Source organism: Cannabis sativa, chromosome 7 (genome assembly GCF_029168945.1).
Source record: "Cannabis sativa cultivar Pink pepper isolate KNU-18-1 chromosome 7, ASM2916894v1, whole genome shotgun sequence".
Classification (NCBI taxonomy): domain Eukaryota; kingdom Viridiplantae; phylum Streptophyta; class Magnoliopsida; order Rosales; family Cannabaceae; genus Cannabis; species Cannabis sativa.
The window spans coordinates 59,062,243-59,088,734 of NC_083607.1; the positions used below are offsets into that span (position 1 = coordinate 59,062,243).

Below are 26,492 nucleotides of genomic sequence, written 5' to 3' on the forward strand. Positions count from 1 at the left end.
AGATGTTGGAGTTGTCACCGAAGTTGGACCTTAGAATTTGACAAAGAGAAATCAGTAATATTTATCAGCTAGTTCAAAATATAACACCAAGAAACCAGTTATGTAAATTAACCAAATTAAAAACTAAATCTTAAAATAAGTTACATATAATAACAAAAACAATAATTTAATACAAAAACCTGTTTCATATTACAATCAACTAAAAAGTGAACAAACATATGACACCTAAAGTAATAAAAAGATATATTAATTTCAAAAACCAGTTACTCAAAAAATAAAAATACATACTATAAAATTATTTTTAATAATGACTTATAAACTAACAAAAACATGTTACATTAAACAACTTAGCAAAAATTTGATATAAAAAACCAGTTTCGTAAAATAATTATTAAAAATTAACTTACATAAACCAAATGCCAAAATATCTAAAACAAAAATTAAATACAAAAACCCGTTACTAAATACAATTACCTAAAAAATATAAATAAAAACATAAGAAACTTAAAATAATAAAATGATATATTGAAACAGAAAAATTAATAAATTAAAAAAAAAAAAAAGTAAACCACCATAAGAGAATTCTTAATATATAAATAAATTTAAATCATTGAAACGAGGTACATTAACTAACTAAATAAAATTTTTGACACATAAAAATCAGTAACATTAAACAACCAATTAAATTTTTGACATAGAGAAGGCAATTACGTAAAAAAAAATGAACAAACATAAAATTTGAAACACAAAACCGAGTTAGTAAAAAAAATATAGCACATTATTTTATTTTCTTTTAACAAATAGCTTAGAAAATTAAATTATCAGAAACCAGTTTTACTTATCACCTATTTGAAAATTTTACACAGCGAAACTAGATTTCTAAAATAACAAAAGAAAAAATAAAACTTAAAGCTTAATTACGTACAATAACAAACCAGTTTTAACCTATGAAGTATGAACCATCGTAACAAAAATGATAACAAAACATCAAATGATAAATAAAGAAGATAACTTAAACCAGTTCATCAATCAACCATTTGGAAAAAAAAAAAATCAGACACAAACAAAAAAATTTAAAAACTCGCAAATATAATTAAAATAACATACAATGCACAACAAAAATCTAAAAACAAAATATAAGTACAAAATAATAAAAGGAAACTTAAAATTAAAAAATATACAATAATTTCATAAAATTGAGCAACTACTCATTACAGAACCCTAATGTGAAACCAGTTTTAAACCTGCGAAACCAGTTTAAAACAGAAACTAAGTTTAACTAAACTAAATAAGACAACAAAGATCCATCATACAAAATTGGTTTTAACCAATATTTCACAAAATATAATAATGCTACAAAGTAATCAAACCAAACTTTTAGCATTATAACCAACAACAAACAAATAATACTAAACCAGTTTCATCACATTAACATCAACTAAAAAATAACACATTAATTGTTAAAAAAAAAAAGTACTGAAACTAGTTCTATCAAACACCATTAACATAGTTGACCAAAAGGAATGAATTAAAACCAGTTTCTATAAAAACATAACACAAACTCTAATTCTCGTCATGCTCATTTTTTAATGGGCACTTTGACCTTTTTGGCAAGATTAATGTTATTCCCAATGTATGCATGTTTAGTAGGAGAACTGGTTTCCATCTACTAAATTTGAAATTAAACCGATAAGAAATATTACAACTAGTTTTACGTTTTCTTCCGTTTACTTTCTAGTTTTAATGCACAGGAATGTTTTTTTAAAAAAATAACAACTTTACTTCCATTATAAAAGTCCGAAAATTTCAACTTTTATTAATTTTTATTTTTTTTTTAAAAAAAATCAAATCTTCAAACTGAATACAAAATTGCAACTTCTGCCGGCGACAAGCATCGAAAAAAAATCAAAGAACGATGGAGAGTGAAAGGAGAAAGAAAGAAGAAGCTACGAAAATCACTCACCACTTCTCGACGGCTCTGTAATGTTTTGAGAGAGACTTACGACAAACAACTTTCAAACTTGGGAGATGGCAAATGAGCTTTCAAATAAAGTTACAGTGAATTTCAGAAAAACAAATTACATGTGAAAAGGAGGAATCAATGGGTGTATGGTTGAGATCAATGGGGATTGGAGAAGAAGAAGACGTGGAGTGGGTTTGAGGAATGAGTTTGTAAAGTGAGATTGTAATTTTGAGAGAAAATCAATCAGATATGGGCTTTCTAAATAATTTTACACAAATATGGCAAATCTAATTCCATAATAAAGTCTAAAAATACAAAACTACCATAAAACGTGTACAAACTTAAAAATGCCATATTTAAGTAAAATATTTTTAAAAACCCATATTTGATGTAATTTTCACTTAATTAAACCCACTAAAATCTAATGGACTTTTATATTGGGCTTTAATTACCTATCTTGTAAAAATACCATAATATTTTACCTTCGCAATAAATACTACTTTAACAATCTTTAAAAAATTATTATAACTACTCTAAGTAATATTCTCAACTCACTAACAATACAAATAAATAAAATAATTATTCTTGCGTAATTAATAATTGAAAAATTAAATACTATTTTAATATAGATATTACAGTTACCTTGGAGATGATGCTCATATGGCTTCAAGGAGAAGAAGGTCACGATTTCATGAATGCTTCAAAGTTTTTATTTTTTTTCAAAAATTGTTGAAGAAACAGATCGGCATCATTGGCTGATTGTTATGTGGAAAAGAAGATGGGTTGCTGTAATAAGCTTGGGCTTAGGAGTTGGGCTAAAAGATTTTATTGAATAGTGTATGGGCTAAAATCAGTGGGTTGATTTTGTTAAATTGGTGTTTCTTTTATTTTTGTTGATTTTTAATTACAATTTTTATTTTTACCACTTTAATGAATTAGTGACTTTGAAGGGTGAAAAAGTATTAGACTAAGAAAATATTATGGGTGCTTATTAGTAAATTGTAAGTAGTGAGAAAGCCTATAGATATATAATTGTGTAGCTATTTTATAATATGGAATAAGAAAATAAAATTTTAGTTCAATTGGAGATCGACACTGTCTCAAAGAGTATATTTAGAATTTGACACTAACTCGAAGAGTGCGTCCCAATACAGGTGATATTATATCACTAGTAAACTCAATCTGATCTTTTAAAGTATTTCAATAAATAATTACTCAGTCTAATCTGACCCAATATGATAGGATGCATATATAGAAAGTTGCTGAGAGTTGAAAGCTTGGGAATATTCTAGCTATATCTTAACCACACAAATTTGGTGGATGAGTTCAAGCAATGTTAACTTCTGCCATGTTAGCAATCCATGTAATAATGCAATCTAATAGGACTTTAGAATATGACTCAAATCTCACAACTCTTCATATTGAGTCACCAATTCTAAGTTTGAGTCTATTGTTGAGCCTTTGCTGTATTATTCTTTGATTTTAAACAAATTCAAAGCATTATATTGAACTTGCCTATTGCCTATTGGAATCACTTTAGTTATTATCTTGTTCACCTTATCATATACTATGTTTGGACTAATTAAGGTAAGAGAGTATTTGTAAATTGTTTTTTTTTTTAACAAAATGCATCTTTCATCAAATCAAATCATTCTTAACTAAGAATGAAATTTCAGTGGATAAAGAATTCTTACTAAAAATACAATCAACAACATGAACAAAATATCACGCTAAAGTATGTGCTACCTTATTCGCAAATCTTTATAAAAAAAAGGGTAAATATCATTTTAAACCCTGTGTTTTGCAAAAGTTACAGATTGGACCCTGTGTTTTGTTAAATGACAAAATGGACCCTGTATTTTCTAAAATAGTAAAAATAGGACCCTAAGCTTAATTTTTGATAACTTTTTTTTTAAATACAACCAACTTGAAGACAATGCTTAATACGAACAGATACAAAAAATGTAAACAGTTTTGTCATATAGCACTTTTAAATCGAATTATAATTAAACTTTATTTTGACAAAAAATCAATTCAGGGTCCTATTTGTACTATTTTAGAAAATACAGGGTCTATTTTGTCATTTAACAAAACACAGGGTCCAATTGGTAACTTTTGTAAAACAGAGGGTCCAAAATAGTATTTACCCTAAAAAAAATTAAAACATGAGAAAGTTCTAACAAGATTGCTTTATAATTGTAAATTAAAACAATTTATAAATTGTTGTTGAACTATTTGTACAAATATTTTTCAAAATGACAACAACGTACACCATACTAATAAAAAAAAAATAAACTGAAATATTTTTCTCAATGCAGAATTTGATAAAGAAAAAAAATACCAAAACATCTCTTTTGGAATGTACTAGACTTTCCCAATATTTTGATAATAATTTACTAGAAAAAACATGCTAACATTACTAATTTATTTTAACAAAGCTAGCATTAACTTTGTTTAAAGATATATTCAATTCATATATCTCTAATAATTTTCTTAACAGCCACGAATTTGGTGTTACATTTATAACTTTGCTAATATATTTATTATAATAATGTATTAATGTTTACGAAAGTAGTTATCTTAAAATACTGTTTCAATAATTAATGGTATCCTATTAAAATAATCTTCTTCTATCTTTTTAATAATTTCTTTAAGGAAATATGACCAACTTTGCAATTTGTTTGGTTTCTTTTAAGAAAATATACAAATTTTCTCTATCAAAGAAAAAAAATATTATACCATTTTTTTTCAGCATTAAATGAATCATAACCATCCGATGTTAAATAAATATAATTTATTCAGGTTCTTTCAAAAAAATTACATCAAGAGGCAAATATCATTGTAAAAAAGTGAGATTGTTGGGATTTGATTTCTAAATTTCTCAATTGTTAAATTAATTAAATTAGGCTAATTAGCAATTTTTCTCTCCGAACTTTGACATGTACTAAATCATGCCCACTGAACTTTTTTGGCCGTTAAAAATTCTCCCTGAACTATTAAGATTCTTAAATTTAAAGACTTTCATTTAATTTTAGTAAAAAACTTCTAAAATGGATGAAAGTTCAGGGGGCATGATTTAATACATATAAAAGTTTGAGGGACATGATTTAGTGGATATCAAAGTCTAGGGAGCATAATTTAGTACCTGAAACAGTTAAATTAATGAAATTAGAAAAAAGTCCTTAAATTTAACAATCTCAATAGTTTAAGGGGAATTTTTAACGGCCAAAAAAATTTAGGGGGCATGATTTGGTATATGTCAAAGTTCGGGGAGAAAAATTACTAAGTAGCCTTTAAATTATCATCACAGAATTGAAACACATATTTAATATTATGAGTATTAATATTTATTATTTCTAGTTATATTTTAATTTATTTTTTAAAATAGAGGCCTGAGCGGTGGGAGCTCAATGCGGTAGTAGTCTCCTTTATCCTTTATCTCACCTCAGGGCCGATCAACTATACCAAAAACTTACACTTTAAAAATAAAAAAAAAAAGTTAAAAAAAATAATTTATAAAGAAATTCTCAATATTATTTATGAATATTAAATATTCTTCAACAATGGGATTCACATGTCTAAACTTGATTCACTACTGATTAAATATATAACACTAATTGGTTTAGCTAGCATAAGTTTGTCTCATATCTATACTTTACTTTGGACCCAAAGTGTCTACTAGTTGTTATGTATATATATGTCCTTGTAATAATTAACAAAACAGTTTAATTGCTCAACTGTCTGCCTCATGGCCTTAATTATACAACAAAACCTTTTGTTTTCTTTTCTTTAAAACATGCTTAAACATGTCTCAATATAGCCTTTGTCAATTTTCTGTAAATAATTTAATCAAAATGAGACCATAAGCTAGGTAAACAATATCTAAAGCAGCCGTTATTATTATTATTATTATTATTATAATTATTATTATATGATAGGCAATAATATATATATTTTCCATGGTGAAATTGTTTCCCATATGAAAGGTTCTCAGACCAATGTGGTCCACAGAAACCAACTTATAAATAACAATTTCTTCTTTTTTTTCTTCTTATTTTTGAAATCTAAATAATAATTAATATATGCATTCAAGTCATCCATGTGAGACTGCCAAATTATATTAGAACTATTTTTTGTTTTTTTGAATGTGATGAATAATATCGACATCAGATATAGTTTGATCAAACTTGTTATTAAGTTGTATTTTTTATGTATTGATAGGTATACTAATCTGTTGCTGACTTGTCACCATGTTCTCCAGCTACCCATACTGGATTTTTAACTAATATATACAATTCGTTATATATATATTATATTTTTTTGCTTACATGTATAGTGTGTATGTTAATTTTGGTATATTTTCTAATACCCAATTTACTCCTGAACACCAACTAACATAACTGTTTTGACAGTTATGTTCGTTATGTGCCTACTACTGTTTTTCATGTGTGTGTATATAGCCTTTTGGCTATCTAGTTTTAGTAACCATTCTGTAATAAAGCTAAGTATCAATAAAGCTTTAATTCTCTCTCAATTCTGTCTTAATTGGATTCGAGTTCCTTGGATAGGTTCAGTTGTTGAACCTGAGTCTGTTCTGGTGCATGAAAGAAACACCTACTGGTGTGATCGAATTGGTGTTTGCTCAACAACTGGTATCAGAGCTAGGGAGGGATCAATCTGTGTCAAATCGTGAATCAAGTTTGCCATATTCAAAGAAGTTTGAAGGCAGTTCTTGAAGTTCAAGATTCAGGTGATTGATCAGCAAAGATGGGGAATACCAGGTTCGATCTTGAAAAGTTTGATGGCAAGAATGATTTCGGTTTATGGAGAGTAAAGATGCGTGCACTCCTGGTGCAGCAAGGATTGCAGGATGCACTGCTTGTAGAAGGGAAGATGCCTGCTGGGTTAACAGAAAAGGAAAAGTCAGACATTATGATCAAGGCTCACAGCACAATCATTCTCAGCTTGGGGGACAAGGTGCTAAGAGAAGTTTCAAAAGAAACGACTGCAGCAGGACTATGGCTCAAGCTCGAACATCTTTACATGGTAAAATCCTTAGCCAATAGACTATTCTTGAAACAAAAACTTTATTCTTTTAAACTAACAGCAGGGAAAAGTGTTGAAGATCATTTGGATGATTTCAACAAGATCATTCTTGATCTAGAAAACATAGGGATCAAGATTGAGGATGAGGACCAAGCAATCATTGTCCTAAACTCTTTGCCCACAGAAAGATATGAACATTTCGTGGACACCATGATGTATGGCAGGGATTCCTTAACATTGGAAGAAGTGCAGAATGCACTGATGTCTAAGGAGATCAAGAAGAGAGCTGAGCTTCAAGATGAAGGCTCAGGAGATGGATTGATGGTCCGGGGAAAATCTTTCAAGAAGGAGAACAGTGGAAAGAAGGAATCGAATAAGGCAAAGACAAACTCAAAGAATAAAAGGAGATGTTACATCTGCAATCAAACAACTCACCTGAAAAAGGATTGTCCAGTCCTCAAGAATTATAACCAGAGCAAGAATGAAAATGCAGACATTGTGTCTGAATGTTCAGATAGTGATGGTTATGAGAGTGCTGGGGTACTTGTTGTATCTAAAGGTCAGTCTGATCTAGAATGGATTCTAGATTCAGGCTGTTCTTTTCATGTATGCCCAGACAGAAGCAAATTTCATGACTATCAAGATATAAGGGCAGGCTCTGTAAAGCTTGGTGACAACAGAGCCTGTGCCATTACTGGAATTGGGATAGTAAAATTGGCTCTAGGTGGAGGCTTGAGTATCAGTTTAAATCAGGTGAGGCATGTTCCTGAGATCAAGAGAAATTTGATTTATGTTGCTATGTTGGATCAGGAAGGATATTCTGTCAGAATAGAAAATGGTGAAATGAAAGTGATGAAGGGTTCTAAGGTTGTAATGAGAGGCTCATCAATATATGGCATCTATGTCCTACAAGGAAACACTATGAAGAATCAAATCAATGTCACTGCAAGATGCAATACCACCATGACATGGCACAAAAGGCTTGGACATGTTAGTCATAAGGGCCTGAAAATTCTGCACCAGAAGGGAGTTTTTGGTAAGGACAATATTCAAGACCTGGAATTCTGTGAACATTGAGTGCTTGGAAAATCTACTAGGGTCAAGTTTGGAGTTGGGGAACACAACACCAAAGGGATTATGGATTACCTGCACTCAGATCTTTGGGGGCCATCCAGAACCATGTCAAGAGGAGGAGCTAGGTATTTTATCTCATTCATTGATGATTTCTCTAGAAGAGTATGGGTATATATCTTGAACACCAAAGATGAGGCTTTTCCCAAGTTCAAGGAATTCAAGATATTACTAGAGAATCAAACTGGAAAGAGGATCAAGAAGTTAAGAACTGACAATGGTCTTGAGTTCTGTGCAGACCTATTCGATAATTTCTGCAAACAAGAAGGGATTGGTAGACATTTGTCTGTGGTTAGAACACCACAACAGAATGGTCTAGCAGAAAGAATGAATAGGACCCTGCTAGAAAGAGTAAGATGCATGATTATTAGCTTTGGATTACCTAAGAAATTCTGGGGAGAAGCTGTAGTTACAGCTTGTTACTTGATCAACAGATGTCCCTCATCTGCTATCAAGTTTCAAACTCCCATGGAAGCTTGGACAGGTCACAATGCACCCTATAATCATCTAAGGGTGTTTGGTTGTGTGGCCTATGCTCATGTGAAGCAAGACAAGCTTGAAGCTAGGGCCAGAAAATGTATTTTCATTGGTTATCCAGATGGAGTAAAAGGGTACAAGCTTTGGAGCATAGAACCTGGAAATCACCAAAAATATTTCATAAGTAGAGATGTAGTGTTTGAAGAAAACAGGATGTACAAAGACACTCTACAAGCACCTACAGACAAAACTAAGGAGAGAAATGATGATGTTCATTTTGAGGTGGAGTCACCTGCAAGAACAACTCAATTCACACCAGCTACTGCAGAAGAACAAGAAACTGTAGAGAGTGAATCTGATCCTGATGATGACAGTATTTTGGACTATGAATTGGTAAGAGATCGAAAGAGGAGAGCCATAAAACCACCAGCAAGGTTTGGTTTTGCAGATGTAGTGCACTATGCACTGAACATTGCAGAAATTGGTGAGTTTGAACCTAGAACCTATGAAGAAGCAATGAAATGCAGAGATGGTCCAAGATGGAAATCTGCTATGGATGATGAGATTGATTCCCTTAAAAGAAATAAAACCTGGATCCTGGTTAAAGTTCCAGTTGGTAGGAAAATTGTAAGCTGCAAATGGATTCTAAAGCAAAAAGAGGGAATACCAGGGGTGGAAGTGGCAAGATTCAAAGCTAGGTTAGTTGCTAGAGGTTTCACACAAAGAGAGGGCATTGACTATAATGAAATATTCTCTCCTGTGGTGAAACACACTTCAATAAGAATTTTACTAACTCTTGTTGCAGTGGAAGATCTAGAACTAGAGCAACTTGATGTAAAGACAGCATTCCTCCATGGTGATCTAGAGGAACAAATTTTGATGAAGCAACCACCAGGTTATGAAGAAAAGGGAAAAGAGGACCATGTCTGTCTACTAAAAAGGTCACTCTATGGTTTAAAACAGTCTCCCAGACAATGGTACAAAAGATTTGATGACTATGTAATCAAATCGAGTTTCAAAAAAAGTGCTTTTGACAGCTGTGTGTATGTAAGGAATGAGAAGCACCCTGTATTTCTACTTCTCTATGTTGATGACATGCTCATTGCTAGCAAAAGCATGAGTGAAATAGACAAAGTTAAGAAGGTGTTGCACAAGGAGTTTGAGATGAAAGACCTTGGCCCAATAAGGAGAATTCTGGGCATTGAAATTGAAAGAAACAGGGAAAGAAGAACCCTGAAATTGTCTCAAAGCAACTACACTGCTAAAATTCTAGAGAAATTTGGGTTTACTGATGTAAAACCAGTTGGCACACCCTTGTCCCAACAGTTCAGACTCTCTTGCTCACAATCACCAACCACAGATGATGAAAACACTTACATGGAAACTATTCCATACACCAGTGTCGTGGGCAGCATCATGTATATCATGGTCTGCACCAGACCAGATATTTGTCATGGGGTTAGTGTTGTAAGCAGATTTATGAGCAAACTTGGGAAGGAGCATTGGAATGCTGTAAAATGGATCATGAGATACTTGAAAGGAACCATAAACACTGGGTTGATTTATGGCCTGAGTTCAAACAGAGAAGGTGTAATGGGATATGTTGACTCAGACTATGCTGGGGATATCGACTCAAGGAGATCACAATCTGGCTATGTATTCTTGCTCAATGGCTGCACCATTAGTTGGAAGGCAAATTTGCAAACAATTGTTGCTCTCTCCACCACTGAAGCAGAGTACATTGCTTGTACTGAGGCTGTCAAAGAAGGTATCTGGCTAAAAGGAATCACTAGGGAACTTGGCATAGATCAGAAAAGCATAAACATTCTATGTGACAGCCAGAGTGCACTGCACCTCAGCAGAAATCAAGTATTCCATGAACGAACCAAACATATTGATGTGAGGCTTCATTTCATTCGAGATGTCATTAATGAAGGGAAAATCAAGCTATGCAAAGTATCAACTGAAGACAATGCTGCTGATATGCTCACTAAAAACCTTACATCAGTCAAGTTTCAACACTGCCTACAATTGCTCATGATCAATAATGCTTAGTATAGCTTCCTATGTTTGTTCATTTTATTCATACTTGTAAATTCCTTGTGTAATGTGTATTAGTAGTCAAGGTGGAGAATTGTTAATTTTGGTATGCCTACTAATACCCAATTTACCCCTGGACACCAACTAACATAACTGTTTTGACAGTTATGTTCGTTATGTGCCTACTACTGTTTTTCATGTGTGTATAGATAGCCTTTTGGCTATCTAGTTTTAGTAACCATTCTGTAATAAAGCTAAGTATCAATAAAGCTTTAATTCTCTCTCAATTCTGTCTTAATTGGATTCGAGTTCCTTGGATAGGTTCAGTTGTTGAACCTGAGTCTGTTCTGGTGCATGAAAGAAACACCTACTGGTGTGATCGAATTGGTGTTTGCTCAACAGTGTATATGGTCCATATATATATATTTTGCGAAGAACTAATAATAACAATTCACATGCTAAAAATTATACCATATGTTATGTGTTATATATAATATTGATGTACGTATAATTGGATGAAATTATATTGTATACACACTTTATTTTACTTGTTTTAATTTTTACCTCTATTTTTATATTTTTTTTAGATATATCCACTTTTATGGATGATGTCTCCATTAGATCTTTTAGGTTATGTAAATTATATGCTAGACTTAAGTAGAGAGTGAGTGTATATTAGGCAATCCACTTAAAAATGTAGGTATATTTTAATAAAAACACAATGTGAGGGTATTTTTGATTAATTTACATAAAAAAGATGTATTTTTCAAATTTTGAAATAATGTTTTTAATGAAAAAGTAATCAATTGATATCTTATTCACATCAAAAGAAACTAAATAGTTTTTTTTTTTTTTTCAAAACTCCCAAAAAACAAAAATTTTTGGAATCGAGATTTCTTATAATTTTTTTCCATTTTCGGTAATTGTTTTAAATTTCAGTATGTATGCTGACGTGTCATATTAGTATTTGTGTAAATAATTTTCTTAAAAGTATTTTTATAAATAAAATTAATTTTAGGTATAATATTAAAAAACTTCCTTATTTATTTTATTTCTAATGAGAATCAAATTTTAGATTCAAAAAGTGTTAGTTATAATTATTTAGATAGAGTATTATTGTTATAAAGAACATTATTTATATCTTTAACATTTCTAGTAAGTTCTTCTGACTCACACTTATGAAGTTAAAATTGCTTTTATTTCGATGTCATAATTATTTCTGTAGTGAATCAAACACTCACAGAACATAACAAACATCAACAAGACCAATTAATGTTGGGTTTTATGCCCTAAATAAAACTCTATTTCAATGTAATCCATTTTATTCAACATCAATAAAGAAACAGAACTATTTTTCATTCATTTGTGTATGTTTTGGTTCATCTTATCAATTGCTTGTCTATTTGATTTATCAATTCATCTGAAACCCTTTTCACATACTTGATCCTGTTTATTGTGTTGTCAACACATTGGAAAATAAACATGACTATGTGAATAAAGATTCCTAAATTTATCAGACACAGGGTTTTACTGATATGATAATCTACAACAGAGTTTACTTGCATTTGGTATAATGCTAAGTTCTTTCCAGAGCATTGGTTAAAGTAAAGCTCAGGTTGGGTGCATGGAGTATGCATCGGAAGGGACTGATATTGAACTTTGACATAGATTTATCAAACTTACCGTAATATCTATTCAAGTCAATATCGCCTAGCTGATCTTAGATCAAATGTTCTTAATCCTGATATGATTAGGTTCAATCTCAAGAGTGTTATTCGTGTTCTTTGATTTGTTAGTTAAGCCTACTTTTAAGTCAGGGTGATACGTACATTTTGGGAACACGGTAGTGCAATTGAGTGAGAGCGCTAACATAAATATGGAATCTACAGCTTCTATCTGGCGAATAGAGAGTAAAGGATGATTTCCTTCGAGCTTGACCAAACGAAAATAAATGGTGGAGTACTCATTTTACATAGCTGAAATATCACTTATACGGGGTTAAGTGTTTTAAGGATAAAATACATTGTAGGGTGTTACGGTAATCTAATCCCTTTACAGTGCAAGTCATTCATGTAGAGGATCATTGATCAAATTAGGATTATAACAATGGATAACTAATGACGTGTCTATATGGTGGAACATATAGAGCGTTCTATATACTGAGAGTGCAATTCTAAGTTCTATGCGTGGATTCAACGAAGAATTAATAAGTCAGTGAATTTAGGTTATAAATTCTTGATCTGCTTATTGGAAGCTCGGTTATATAGACCCATGGTCCCCCCACTAGTTGAGATAATATTACTTGTAAGACTCATTTAATTGGTTTTAATTAATCAATTATAATTCTCAAATTAGACTATGTCTATTTGTGAATTTTTCACTAGGTAAGGGCGAAATTGTAAAGAGAGAGTTTTTAGGGCATATTTGTTAATTAAGATACTTTGTATGGTTCAATTAATAAATATGATAAATGAAAATATTATTTAATAATTTATTTATAGTTAGAATCGGCATTTAAATGGTTGAATTTAAAAATTGGCGTTTTTGAGAAAATGAGATGCAGAAATGATAAAACTACAAAATTGCAAAAAGTGAGGCCCAAATCCATATAGCCATGGCCGGCCACTTTTATAGGCTTTATCATCTGATATTTTTATTATTTTAATGCCAAATAATTCAAACCTAACCCTATGTGGAATGCTATAAATAGATAGTGAAGGCTTCAGGAAATTTACACTTTCACATCTTGTTTCCTTCAGAGAAAAACCTGAGCCTTCTCTCTCTAACCTAGCCGCCACCTATACTCTGCTTCTTCCTTGAATAATTTCGAACCTCTTAGTGATAGAGTAGTGCCCACACACAGCAAGTGATACCTCAATCATAATGAGGAAGATCGCGAAGAAAGATATTCAACAAGAAGGAGTTTTCAGCACTAAAGAAAGTTGAGAAAGAGATCCAGGTTCAGATCTTGATAATACTCTACGACAGAAAGGATACAAGGGTTAGAGATCTGAACGGAAGGAGACATATTATTCCGCTGCACCCAATGTAAGGTTCTACTACAAAAAGTATAATTCTCGTCGGTTTTTAAGAGTCATTTAAAGAATTTACGTCGGTTTTTTAAACCGACGTATATACCGTAGTCGCAAATAGTCTTTTATTAGCGTCATTTTTGAAACGACGCAAAAAACAATTGTCGACATTTACAAACCGACGCAAAATATTTACTTTTATGTTTTATCTTTTGCGTCGGTTTAAAAATGACGCTAAATTATTTATGGCATTTTAAAACTATCACAAAAAACTTATTACGTCGGTTCAAAAATGTCATATCTATTACGAAAATGCTTTTTTCTTTCACTTATTGCGTCGCTTATAAAATGACGAAAAATGCATTATTAAATTTTACAATAATTCTATATAATAGTAAATACATAATACAAAAAAAAAAAAATTAAAATAAAATTTTTAAAACTTACATAAAATTAGTAATCCATTCTATTAACTAATCACATAATACTAAAATTGTTAATAGAATCGATCCTAAAACTTAAATTCTATGTATATCGTAAACTAGATATAAACTAATTACTTATGCAAAATATAACAATAATCATAAAACTTGTTACTCATGTATTATAACAAAAGTAGTAACCTTGTACTTAATTGATAATCAAAGGCTCCACAAATTCAGTCCACTCATCCCGTACTGCATTGATCTCCTCGTTACTATATGGAGCGTCTGATTAGCGTCATTTTTGACGCTAATTACTTATGCAAAATATAACAATAATCATAAAACTTGTTACTCATGTATTATAACAAAAGTAGTAACCTTGTACTTAATTGATAATCAAAGGCTCCACAAATTCAGTCCACTCATCCCGTACTGCATTGATCTCCTCGTTACTATATGGAGCGTCTGACTTGAACTGTAAAATAAAAGATATAAAAAAACATTAATCGTATAATTAAAATACAAACTAAATCATGTGGTATTCATAGCTTAAAAAAACAAAAATCTATTGTGAACAATATTATTGTAGAGTCATAGCTAGCATACTTTTAATAGTAGACAACTTTTTTGTTCTCTGGTAAATGTTCAAAGTGAATATGGGCAAACTCTAATTAACACAACAGATAATATTGGGGGGCAAAGAAAGCCATAACTTCCATTGGAATTCACAGAAGCACAATAAAAAAAAAAAACATTTATTACTTATGAACCGAATGCCACTGCTCATAATTATGAGAATCAAACAGTTTGTGCGAGTGGACAGTTAGCTTATCCTGATCATGTGAAAACAAACCTAGGAAATTTACAGAGAATCACCTTATCAGTGGAAAAAGAAATTAATTAATTAACAATTATTGCCCCTTACACCGTTTATTATCTTAATCTTCTCACTTAATAAAATAAAGATTTGAACTCACTAAATTATTAAAGTTTCAAATTTCTTCAGTAATCATTGACTGAGAAGTACACTAATTTTTTCACCTGCTAAAATGTTCTTAGATGGAATCTCAATATTTGAATATATGACAATTAACACATATATGCTATGTTTAATAAAAAGACACACGCCGCACAACAAATTTAATATGTTAGTTAAAATAACCACATTGGTATTTGATTCGAGTTATAACAGAGTCTATAATGAAAATAATCATAAAAAAAACTACATTAATTCTAATACTATTATTGAATAGTTGTTTTCAATTTAAGCTAGATGTTGGTGTCATATTTAATCCACTATAGAATAAGTCAATTCTCCTTAATTATTAATGAGATACATTACATATATATATAGATATTTATTTATATAAGGCTTGACATTTACTGAGCTTGTTAGTGAGGGTAGGTGCTCTTAATTATAGATACAGGACAACCCCATGACACGAGTCTCATCATGAGAGCAGAGAGAGTTGTACCACACACTACATCTGCTCTGGATAAGTAGTAACGACTTCTTCTATACTACTACATTTTCTACTTTCTTCTCTAGCTATATCCAATTCCAAATTATGAAAGACGCAACCTTTTTTTTTGCACTGTGAAATCTACATTCATATCAATTTTACTTTACTTTTCTTAAAAAGTTCATAATAAACCAATCTAATTATGCCCCCATGCACTTGGGACTTGCAAACTCATTTATTATATCAGAGTTTGCCCATATTCGCAAGAGAGGAAACACACATGAAATTCAATAAGAAACACCCTTGAATCCAGACCGCTAGTGTCCAGCTTCATGATTAAAATTTAGAAAGTATTGAAGAAAGAAGAAGGTAATGTATCTTATCTTCTGAAATTATTGTTGAGACATATATATAGACAGAGTCAGCTGCTGCAAGATCTAAACGAACATAACTGACTTAAATCTAATTCCAGCTAATTGATATGGCAGCTGATTTAGCAAATGTTTAAGTAAATGAACTAATTTCCAACCACCATTGACAATTGACAAGAATCACAGGTTCAACCTCAACCCATTTTCTTTTAACTATTATGATTCAAATTTTATAAAATTCCCAAAAAATATCGATCACACAAACATTTTTTTACGAACACATAAATCTATGTAGAAATGTCAGGCAGTTCATGTTCGTTCATTTTCCCACTACCCAAAAATATACATTGATTAAGGTAGATAGAAACAAAACTCTATAAATAAACTAAAATTGCCCCATTGTGCAAACAAAAATCCACTAAATGATTTTAAATTAGCAAAAAAACCAACAAAGAACTAGGTTAAGTACCTTGGCGATGAACGATAGAGTATCTACAACTACAACCCCTTCATCAGAATATCTAAGAAGTTCTATAATTTTGTGAGTATTTTCTGTGATATCATGTGGTTGTAAGACTTGATATTCATAACCTAAAATGAAAATAATATCATTCGTTATCCAGAAACTTAGAAGTTCTGCTATAAAAGTAAAGTTTTAAAATTATGCTATATCTAACATACCTGAAGTAAATCATCCAAGGTTATTGCTAAACCCCTATACTTTCTTGCAAGGTATAGAACTAAGGACTTAGTACTCCTTACAACCTCGTCCTGACGATGCCAACCGAAAAGTTGCTGCTTAAGCATTTTTTCATCAATACCAGCAGCTTCTGCCCAGCAACTCAAGCTGACAATTCCACCAGTTTCCATCTCCAAAGCCATTCTGATTTGCTCCAACTTTGAAATCATCTGAAAAACATTAGTCCTAAAGCTTGTAAGCCAATTACGAAACACAAGCTTAATAATAAAAACAAACAGCACAAAGAGCATTAGACACAAACACAAAGAGCAATTAATAGTTCACTCAAGTCCATGAGTGAAATTCAAGCTTTCATTCTTCTCAGAATTTCAATACAGATATAATTAAGTTGCTAAATTACGATTGGAAAAAATAATTATCACCTTTCTTCATCTTAGGGACTGAGAATAGAGAAAATTAGGGCAAGAAAATTACATCATTTTCTTTTTCTTTGCTGGAATCGGTTTTTGTCTTTCCTAAGTGAATCAAAATCAAAATAGAGAGTTAAGAGAATAAATTAAAGAATAGAAACATACCACCGTCGAATCGTCTAAAGGAACTCACGGGGGGTTTTGACCATCGGAGGTTATGAAGAAAGGAACTCAGAAACCACCAGAGGCATTATCAAGGAACTCACGGGAGAAGAGAGACCACCAACCACCGTCGAATCGTCTGAAGAGGAGGTGGTTAGGGTGAGTTCTCACCGTCGTCTGAAGAGGAGATGCGGCGCTGAAGAGAATCGCAGAGACGTGAATAGTGTGAGGCTGAATCGCGCGTCTGAAGAGAGAGGGCTGAGGATTTTGCTTTAAGGATTTCACTTTTTTTTTTCGTCGATTATTAACTCTCAGTATTGTATTTTGCGTCGTTTTTAAAAGCTTGCTAATACAATACACGAGTTTTAATAACAGACGCAAAATGAAACGTAAATTTTTAAATTTCTTGCTTTTTTTCGTCGGTTGAGCTTTTAGCGTCATATATCTAAACGACGCAAATAACATATTATTAGTGTCATTTTTAAAGTGACGCCCCAATTATTAGAGTACTATTGACGTCGGTCAACGCTATGAATAGTAGCGTTGACCGACGTGAATAGTGTATTTTGTAGTAGTTCTCATACTTTATATGTGTTTATTTTATAATCGTTTTAGAAGTTCATATTTAGGGTGTTAATCAACATACTTGTGAGTAGATCTAAGATCCTGGTAAAATAATTTCTAACAATTAAAACAGTAAAAATATAAACTAGAAAACCAATAACAGCAAGAAAAAAAATAGAGTAGGTGAACACAATGAGTGACAAGGTTTAACCACAAGTTGTAACACTTGGATCGAATCCTTGGGAGGATCTGCCTTGGGCTTTGCCTTTATTACTTGAAGATAATGCTTAGAAAGGATACAATTATGGACAATAACAGAATTGAATGGAGTCTTTCTCCTACCCAAAAACCAGGTTCACTCGAGAGACATGAGTTATGAACTCTCATGCTCTTTACAGCAATAATCACTCTCAACTCACACCAAGTTCACCCACTAATGAATCACCAAAATGATCTTTGTATATATAGACCGATACAAAGAGTACAAGAACCCAACAAACTTAACAGAATTAACTAACTAATTCAACTACCAAAACTATCCAAAAATAGTCACTTGCACCAATGTATAAACCCCACAAATTCCACCTGGTTTATAAATTTATGCAAGTTAAGACTCGTAGCAAAAGAATATAGGCAAAACCGTTCCATCAATAAGGTTTTCCTTCAAGAATGAAGGATCAACAATCTTCAATGTTCAATAGTTTTAGGCATAGCCTAAACTTTTCACCAGTAACACACTTGGTGAACATATCAGCTGGATTCTCATGAGTATTGATCTTCTTTACTTTGACGAACTTGCTGGAAAATGAAGTGTAGCTTAATGTTAATATGTTTGGACCTTTCATGATACATAGGGTTCTTCATAAGATGGATTGCACTTTGGTTGTCACAGTGTATGAACTAATTTTTAGCTTTGATCCCAATTTTTGATGTCAAGCCCTTTAGCCAAATGGCTTCTTTAACAGCTTCTGTTGCAACCATGTACTATGCTTCTGTGGAGGACAAGACAACAACCTTTTGTAAGTTTGCTTTCCAACTAACACAACCCCCAAAAACAGTAAATACAAAACGAGATAAAGATCTTTTGGTGTCCAAATTCCCAGCATAATCTGAATCAACAAAACCAGTGACATTGTCATCATAGTTGCTGTCATTTCCAAACACCAGACTAGTCTTAAGTGAACCTTTGATGTATCTTAGGATCCATTTTAATCCCTTCCAGTGTTCATCACCAGGATCACTAATGAATCTGCTTACAACACTCATGTTGTGTGCCAGATTAGGTTCGGTACACCCCATAGCATACATGAGGCTGCCAACTCCATTTGCATAGGGTAGGCTCTCCATATGTTTCCTCTCAACATCTATCTTTGGTGATTGATTCTGAGACAGTTTGAAATGTTGAGCAAGGAGGTGGTTACAAGTTTGACATCTTTCATGCCAAGCTTGTCAAGTACCTTCTTGAGGTAATTTTCTTGTGATAAATTGATAGTGTGGGGTCTGTTACTCTTTATTTAAATGTCTAAAATTTTCTTGGCTAGCTCTAAGTCTTTCATTTCAAATTCAATACTGAGTTGAGACTTAATATTGTTAATTTGGTTTCTTTCCTTCCCAACTATCAGGATGTCATCAACATACAAAAGTAGATAAATGCCATTTTAAAAGTAGACACATGTGTCATAATTGCTCTTGGTGAAACCAATTTTCATCATAAACTCATCAAATCTAAGGTTACATTGTCTAGGAGCCTGTTTTAATCCGTAAAATGATTTGTTTAGAAGGCACACCTGACCTGGTTTCTCATCGTAGCCTTCAGGTATCTCCATGAAGATTTTCTCCTCCAAATTGGCATGAAGGAATGCAGTTCTGACATCCGTTTGATCCACCTCAAGATCAAATCTTGTAGCCATGGATATGATAACTCTGATGGTTGTTTGTTTGACAACTGGGGAGAATATATCATTGTAATTAATGCCTTCTTGTTAAGTGAATCCCTTGGCAACAAGTCTTGCTTTAAACTTTTGACTCTCACTCCCTGGTAAACCTTCTTTTTATTTGAATAGTCATTTGCACTTAATAACTCTCTGGTTTTTCAGTTTGTTAACCACTGTCCAGGTTTTGTTCTTTTTCAGTGATAGTTTCTCTTCCTCAATATCCTACAGCCATGCTGCACTGTTCTTCCCAGTAATAGTATCTGTGTAACTAGATGGTTTAACTACTTATGTCTTCAGCAACACTAAGAGCATAGGTAGTGAATTCAGCATAGTCATACTTATCAGGAACTTTTTGTTAGAATTATTTTACTAGGATCTTAGATCTACTCACAAGTATGTTGATTAACACCCTAAATATGAACTTCTAAAACGATTCTATGTAAACACAAATAAAGTATCAGAAATCTTACATTGGGTGCAACAGAATAATATGTCTCCTTCCACTCAGATCTCTAACCCTTGTATCCTTTCTGTTGCAGAGTATTATCAAGATCTGAGCCCGAATGTCCTTCTTTGTTGAATTTAGATTCTACACAATCTTCCACACTATGATTGAGGTACTACTTGCTGTGTGTGGGTACTACTCGATCACTTAGGGATTTCGAAACAAAGAAGAAGAAGAAATAGAGAGAGAGGTGGCGGCTATGGCTCAGGAATTTCTCTGAAAGGAATGAGATGCAATTGTGATTGTTTCCTGAAGCCATTACTTTCTATTTATAGAATACCACATAGTAGGGGTGTTCATCAAACCGCCCAAACCGCTCAAACCGCCTGCACCGCACCACACCGCAAAAAAAAATGCGGTTTGAAATTCTTTGCGGTGCGGTTGCGGTTTGAATTTTTTCTAAACCGCGCGGTGCGGTGCGGTTTGCGGTTTTTAATTGTTAATATGCGGTTCAAACCGCACTGCACCGCATATTATAAAAATACCAATTTTTTATATTTATTTAGGTCCAATATATGAATGTTCAACTTAAAGTCTACTATTCTTTTAAAAAAAAACTTAAAGTCTACTAATTATTGTATTGTTGCACTTAATTTTTTTTTTTTTCATATTTATTTTCAAGCCTTATGGTATTTTGACAAGTTTTGCTCAAAGTTTGTTGTATTTGTAATAGTTTAATTATTTAGAGATAGTCCAAACCGCATAAACCACAAAAACTGCACCGCACCGCACTATTTTTTGCGGTGCGGTCTTTGCGGGTTTTTAATTTTGCGGTGCGGGTGCGGTTTGAGAAATTTGAAAAACTGCATGTGCGGGTTGGTTTGAAAAATAGTCAAAAACCGCACCACCCGCACCGCGAACACCCCTACCACATAGGGTTAGGGTTGAATTACTTAGCATTAAAATAATAAAAATATTAAATGATAAAACCTATGCATGTGGCCAGCCATGGCTTGTGGAAAAGGGCCTCACTTTTGCAACTTTCCTGTTTTATCATTTCTGTATCCCATTTTCTCAAAATTGCCAATTTTCACATTCAACCATTTAAATGTCAATTTTAACTATTTAGTAACTATAATTAATTATTAAATAATATTGTCATTTATTGTATTTATTAATTAGACTAACCAAAGTCTCTTAATTGACAAATATACCCTATAAACTCTTTCTTTACAGTTTCGCCCATAATAAGTGATAAACTCACAAATAGACATAGTCTAATTTGAGAATTACAATTGATTAATTAAAACCAATTAAATGAGTCTTACAAGTAGTATTGTCTCAACTAGTGTGGGGACCATGGGCCTATATATCTGAGCTTCCAATAAGCAGATCAAGAATTTACCTCTTAAATTCACTGACTTATTAATTCTTCGTTGAATCCACGCATAGAACTTAGAATTGCACTCTCAGCTATATAGAACGCTCTATATGTTCCACCATATAGACATGTTATTAATTATCCATTGTTATAATCCTAATTTGATCAATGATGATCCTCTATATAAATGATCTACACTGTAAAGGGATTAAAATACCGTAACACCCTACAATGTACTTTATCCTTAAAACACTTAACACCGTATAAATGATATTTCAGCTAAGTGAAATGATTACTCCACCATTTATTTTCGTTTGGTTAAGCTCGAAGGAAATCATCCTCTACTTTCTATTCGCCAAATAGAAGCTATAGATTCCATATTTATGTTAGCGCTCCCACTCAATTGCACTACCGTGTTCCCGAAATGTACGTATCACCCTGACCCAAAAGTAGGATTAACTAACAAATCAAAGAACACGAATAACACTCTTGAGATTGAACCTAATCATATCAGGATTAAGATCATTTGATCTAGGATCAACTAGGTGATATTGAATTGAATAGATATTACGGTAAGTTTAATAAATCTATGTCAAAGTTCAATATCGGTCCATTCCGATGCATACACCATGCATCCAACCCAAGCTTTACTTTAACCAATGCTCTGGAAAGAACATAGCATTTCTCCAAATGCAAGTAAACTTTGTTGTAGACTGTCATATCAGTAAAACCCCAGTGTTCTGATAAATCTAGATATCTTTAATCACATAGTCATGTTTACTTTCCACTGTGCTGACAACACAATAAACAAGATCAAGTATGTGAAAAGGGTTTGGATGAATTTATAAATCAAATAGACAAATAATTGATAAGGTGAACCAAATCATACACAAATGAATGAAAAATTAATACTTCTATTTCTTTATTGATATTGAATAATCCGAATTACATTGAAATGAAGTTTTATTTAGGGCATAAAACCCAACACTTTTGTGGTTCTTCTTTCTCTATCTCGAGCTAGATGGTATGTTCTAAGACTGGTTTGAGTGTCATTAACGTGCTATCTTTAGCAGTGACTTCATAATCTCTGTAGGTCTAGATGAGGTTGTGTCCACCTTAATTTGGTCTTTGTTGCTGCTGTTTTTTTTTTTTGATGCAGTAACCATGTCATTTCTTTTCATAGCCATTTCTTTCTCATTGAACACCACATCCCTGCTAATGATGCATTTCTTGTGCCCTAGTTCTATGCACCATAGCTTTACTCCATCAGGGTAGCCTAGGAACATGCATTTTAGGGCCCTAGGTTAAAGTTTATCTTGCCTGTGGTGAGCATAGGCAGTGTAGCCAAATACCCTTAGGTGCTCTAGCTTAGGTACATGACCTGTCCATACTTCTTGTGGAGTTTAAAACTTCAATGGGACAGATGGACACATGTTCACTAAGTAGCAGGTTGTCTTAACAGCTTCTCTCCGAAAAGGTCTATCCAAAACAGCACCCTTTAGCATACACCTTACTCTTTCAATAAGAGTTCTATTCATCCTTTCAGTAAGGCCATTTTACTGAGGAGTATCCCTAACAATTTGATGTCTAACTGTCCCATGTTCCTTACAGAATTCATCAATTTGCTTTGAGCAATATTCCCAACCATTGTCAGTTCTCAATTTTCTAATTTTGCATCCGGTTTGGTTTCCAATCAACCTTTTCCAAGTGACAAAGGTATTGAAAGCTTCATCCTTGCTTTTCAAGAGAAACACCCACACCTTCCTAGAGAAGTCATCTATGATGCCAATGAAATAGCTTGCACCCCAAGTGTCTTGATTCTGGATGGACCCCAGAGATAGGCCAATTTCTCTTTAGTAATGGGCTGTCTAGTAGCAAACTTAACCCTGCAACTTTTACCATAAACACACTCTTCACAAAAACTAAGTTTGCCACTCAATCCACCTTGAAACAACCCTTGCTTGTCAAGCTCAGTGAGACCTCTCTCACTAACATGACCAAGTCTCAAATGCCACAAATGAATGCTATCATTTTTGACATTATTGATTGCAAGTGATGATGTCCCTGTAATTGCAGTGCTAACCATGTAGTATAGTCCATTCTTGAGTCTGCCTCTAACTACCACGAGTGAGCCTTTTGAGATGTTAAGGGTGCCATTGTCTATTCTAACAGTGTAACCATGATTATCAAACATACCTATAGACAATAAATTTCTTTTTGAGATCAGGAACATACCTTACATTTTGTAGAGATCGAGTTATGCCATCATGCATTTTCATGTCAACAGAACCAATTCCAAGAATCTTGCAAGCTTTGTTATTTCTTAAAAGAACTGTACCAACTAAATTCTCTTCATAACTTGTGAATTGGTCCTTGTTTGGAGTCATGTGAAATGAGCAACCAGAGTCAAGAATCCATTCAACACTAGAATCTTCACTTGAGACAACTAAAACATCTGCAGAATCATAGCCACTTGATGCAATATCTGCTTCACCTCTTTCCTTGCTCTTATCTCTCTTAAGCTTGTTCTTCAATAGGTAACAATCATCCCTGAAATGGCCTTCTTTCTTGTAATAGAAGCATTTCTTTCCTACTACATTTCTGTTCTTGGAGTTAGACTTGTGTCCAGTCTTGGATTTCTTGAAGTCTCTCTTCTCTAGTCTTCCTCGAACAAATAATCCTTCCCCACCAATCTCAGATTTATCATCTACCTTCTTTTGAATCTCTTTGGAGTTGAGGTCAGCCTTACTTCAGACATGGCCAGTGTATCCTTCCCATAAAGAATTATGTCTACAAAGTGTTCATAAATCTTTAGTAGAGAACTTAGTAGGAGAATGACTTGATCTTCTTCTTCAATTTTAACTCCAATGTTGTTCAGGTCCAAGATCAATTTGTTGAAGTCATCAAGATGGGATGCCTTTTAAGTTCTTTAGTTTCATCCATCTTCATGGTGTAAAGCTTCTTCTTCAAGTATAGTTTATTAGCCAGAGATTTTTTCATGTATATCGATCAAAGTTTGTTCCACAAACCCAAGGCAGTCTCTTCTTCTGCAACTTCTCGAAGTACTTCATCACCCAAGCTCAACAGGATTGCACTGTGAGCCTTCATTTTAGTTTCTTGAGAGACTTTTTTGACATCTTCACCTTTTTTTAAAGACATATTCCATAATAGCATTTGCAATGCCTTAATGCACGAGTAGTGCCTTCATTTTGATTCGCCAAAGACCAAAGTCATTGACCCCTGTAAACTTGTCCACCTCGAATCTTGCTGTTCCATCTTTGTGTTCAAACTTTGATCTTCACGGTTCTTGGATCCTCAACAACAACCTATGCTTTGATACCATTTGTGGTGAATCAAACACCAACCAAGAATATAACAAACATCAACAAGATCAATTAAAACAGTAAAAACATGAACCAGAAAACTAATAACAACAAGAACAAAAATAGAGTAGGTGAACACAATGAGTTACAAGGTTTAATCACAAGTTGTGACATTTGGAGCTAATCCTTGGGAGGAACTGCCTTGGAGCTTTGCCTTTATTACTTGAAGATGATGCTCAAAAAGGATACAATTATGGACAATAATAGAACTGAATGGAATCTTGCTCCTACCCCAAAATCAGATTCACTCAAGATGCATGAGTTATGAACTCTCATGCTCTTTACAACAATAATCACTCTCAGCTCACACTAAGTTCACCCACTAATAAGTCACAAAAATGGTCTTTATATATATATATATATTTATATAGGCTGATACAAAATGTACAATAACCCAATAAACTTAATAGAATTAACTAACTAATTCAACTACTAAAACTGTCCAAAAATAGTCACTTGCACCAATGTATAAAATCTACAATTTTTTTATTTCTTTTTCATATAATTGATCTTTCAAAATAACTTATTTTATATACTCGCGACATATGAAGCAGGCTTCAATGAAATTTGTTTTTCTTTAAAAAATGTGAAAGGTTCTAAATTACTACATTGTCATATAAAAATATAATTAATTAGAATTGTAATTGATTTTGTTGATAATATAAAAATAAATTATTTTAAAACTTATTTCGATATGTGAAACAAATTATTTTGATAACCTCCTTCCCATATTGTAATCCAAATAAAATTTTACAAAAGCTTGATTTTAATGGATTCTAAATCAATAACATGCATGTACAACCATTTTAATGTATTCACAATACATACTTAAATTTAATTATTATTATTATGAAAAAAATAATATTAATATAATTAAGTATCAGTTATACACATATTTAAATTTAATTATTATTATGAAAAACTTTTAAACTATTCAAAATGATTTCACATTTATATATATTTTCAACGAAATATATATAGTGGTACATACAACATCATATAATAATGTTTTCAAAAAAAAAAAAAAACATCATATAATAATATTATTAAAAAAAAAAGATTAAAACTATTGTAGTAGTGTAAGAAAAACAAATATATATTTATTTTAATAATAATTGGTCCTCATGTCAAGAGAAAAGTGTGTTTATTAATATCCCCCCTTCAGAACTCCAAAAGGCCTTTTAAGTTTTAATTCGTACAGCTTAATTATATATATATATATATACTTATTTATAATTATAAACTAGATACACGTTCTTATGTTAATTTTATTTTAGTTTTTAATTTTTTTAATATTATAATTTCAAAATTAATAATATTAAAATTAATAATATTTAATGTAATAATAATCGTTGAAATTTGAAAGCATAATAGTGATTTAAATAAAAACAAAAATTACTATTATATTTTGTAATAGTAATTAAAAAAAATATTATTCGTCGTAAATTTATCTTCGAATAATTTACGTGGAAACATCTAAAATTTTATTATTTTTTTTTACTTACAAAAAAGGGGTATTTTTTATTTTCACACTTTTAAATATTTTTTTTTTTTGCATTTTTACG

At 32.1% G+C, this 26,492-nt stretch overlaps 1 protein-coding gene across 4 annotated transcripts; it reads right to left on the minus strand.

Moving 5' to 3' along the window:
* Window positions 1-13,735: 13,735 nt before the first annotated feature.
* LOC115700929 (RNA polymerase sigma factor sigC-like) lies at window positions 13,736-17,766 on the minus strand. Of its 4 annotated transcripts, XR_009688874.1 has the most exons (4): window positions 17,224-17,766; window positions 16,630-16,857; window positions 16,418-16,539; window positions 13,736-14,589 (listed from the first exon to the last, which is right to left on the minus strand). XR_009688874.1 is itself a non-coding variant. In XM_061119044.1 (3 exons), the coding sequence occupies exons 2-3, from the start codon at window positions 16,855-16,857 to the stop codon at window positions 14,500-14,502; spliced, it is 318 nt and encodes a 105-aa protein (XP_060975027.1). In that variant the 5' UTR covers window positions 17,346-17,758; the 3' UTR covers window positions 14,406-14,499. The 4 variants fall into 4 exon arrangements, 3 of the variants coding, with proteins under 3 accessions (XP_060975027.1, XP_060975028.1, XP_060975026.1); XM_061119044.1 differs by lacking the exon at window positions 16,418-16,539 and having other exon boundaries at window positions 14,406-14,589; window positions 17,346-17,758; XM_061119045.1 differs by lacking the exons at window positions 16,418-16,539; window positions 17,224-17,766 and adding an exon at window positions 17,071-17,188 and having other exon boundaries at window positions 14,406-14,589.
* Window positions 17,767-26,492: the final 8,726 nt, after the last annotated feature.

Coding starts and splice junctions, on each gene's coding strand:
- LOC115700929 (XM_061119044.1), bottom strand. CDS start 16,857: ATGATTTCAAAGTTGGAGCAAATCAGAATGGCTTTGGAGATGGAAACT. Junction 14,590..16,629: donor CCTTGGATGATTTACTTCAG/GTATGTTAGATA, acceptor TTTATTTTACAG/TTCAAGTCAGACGCTCCATA.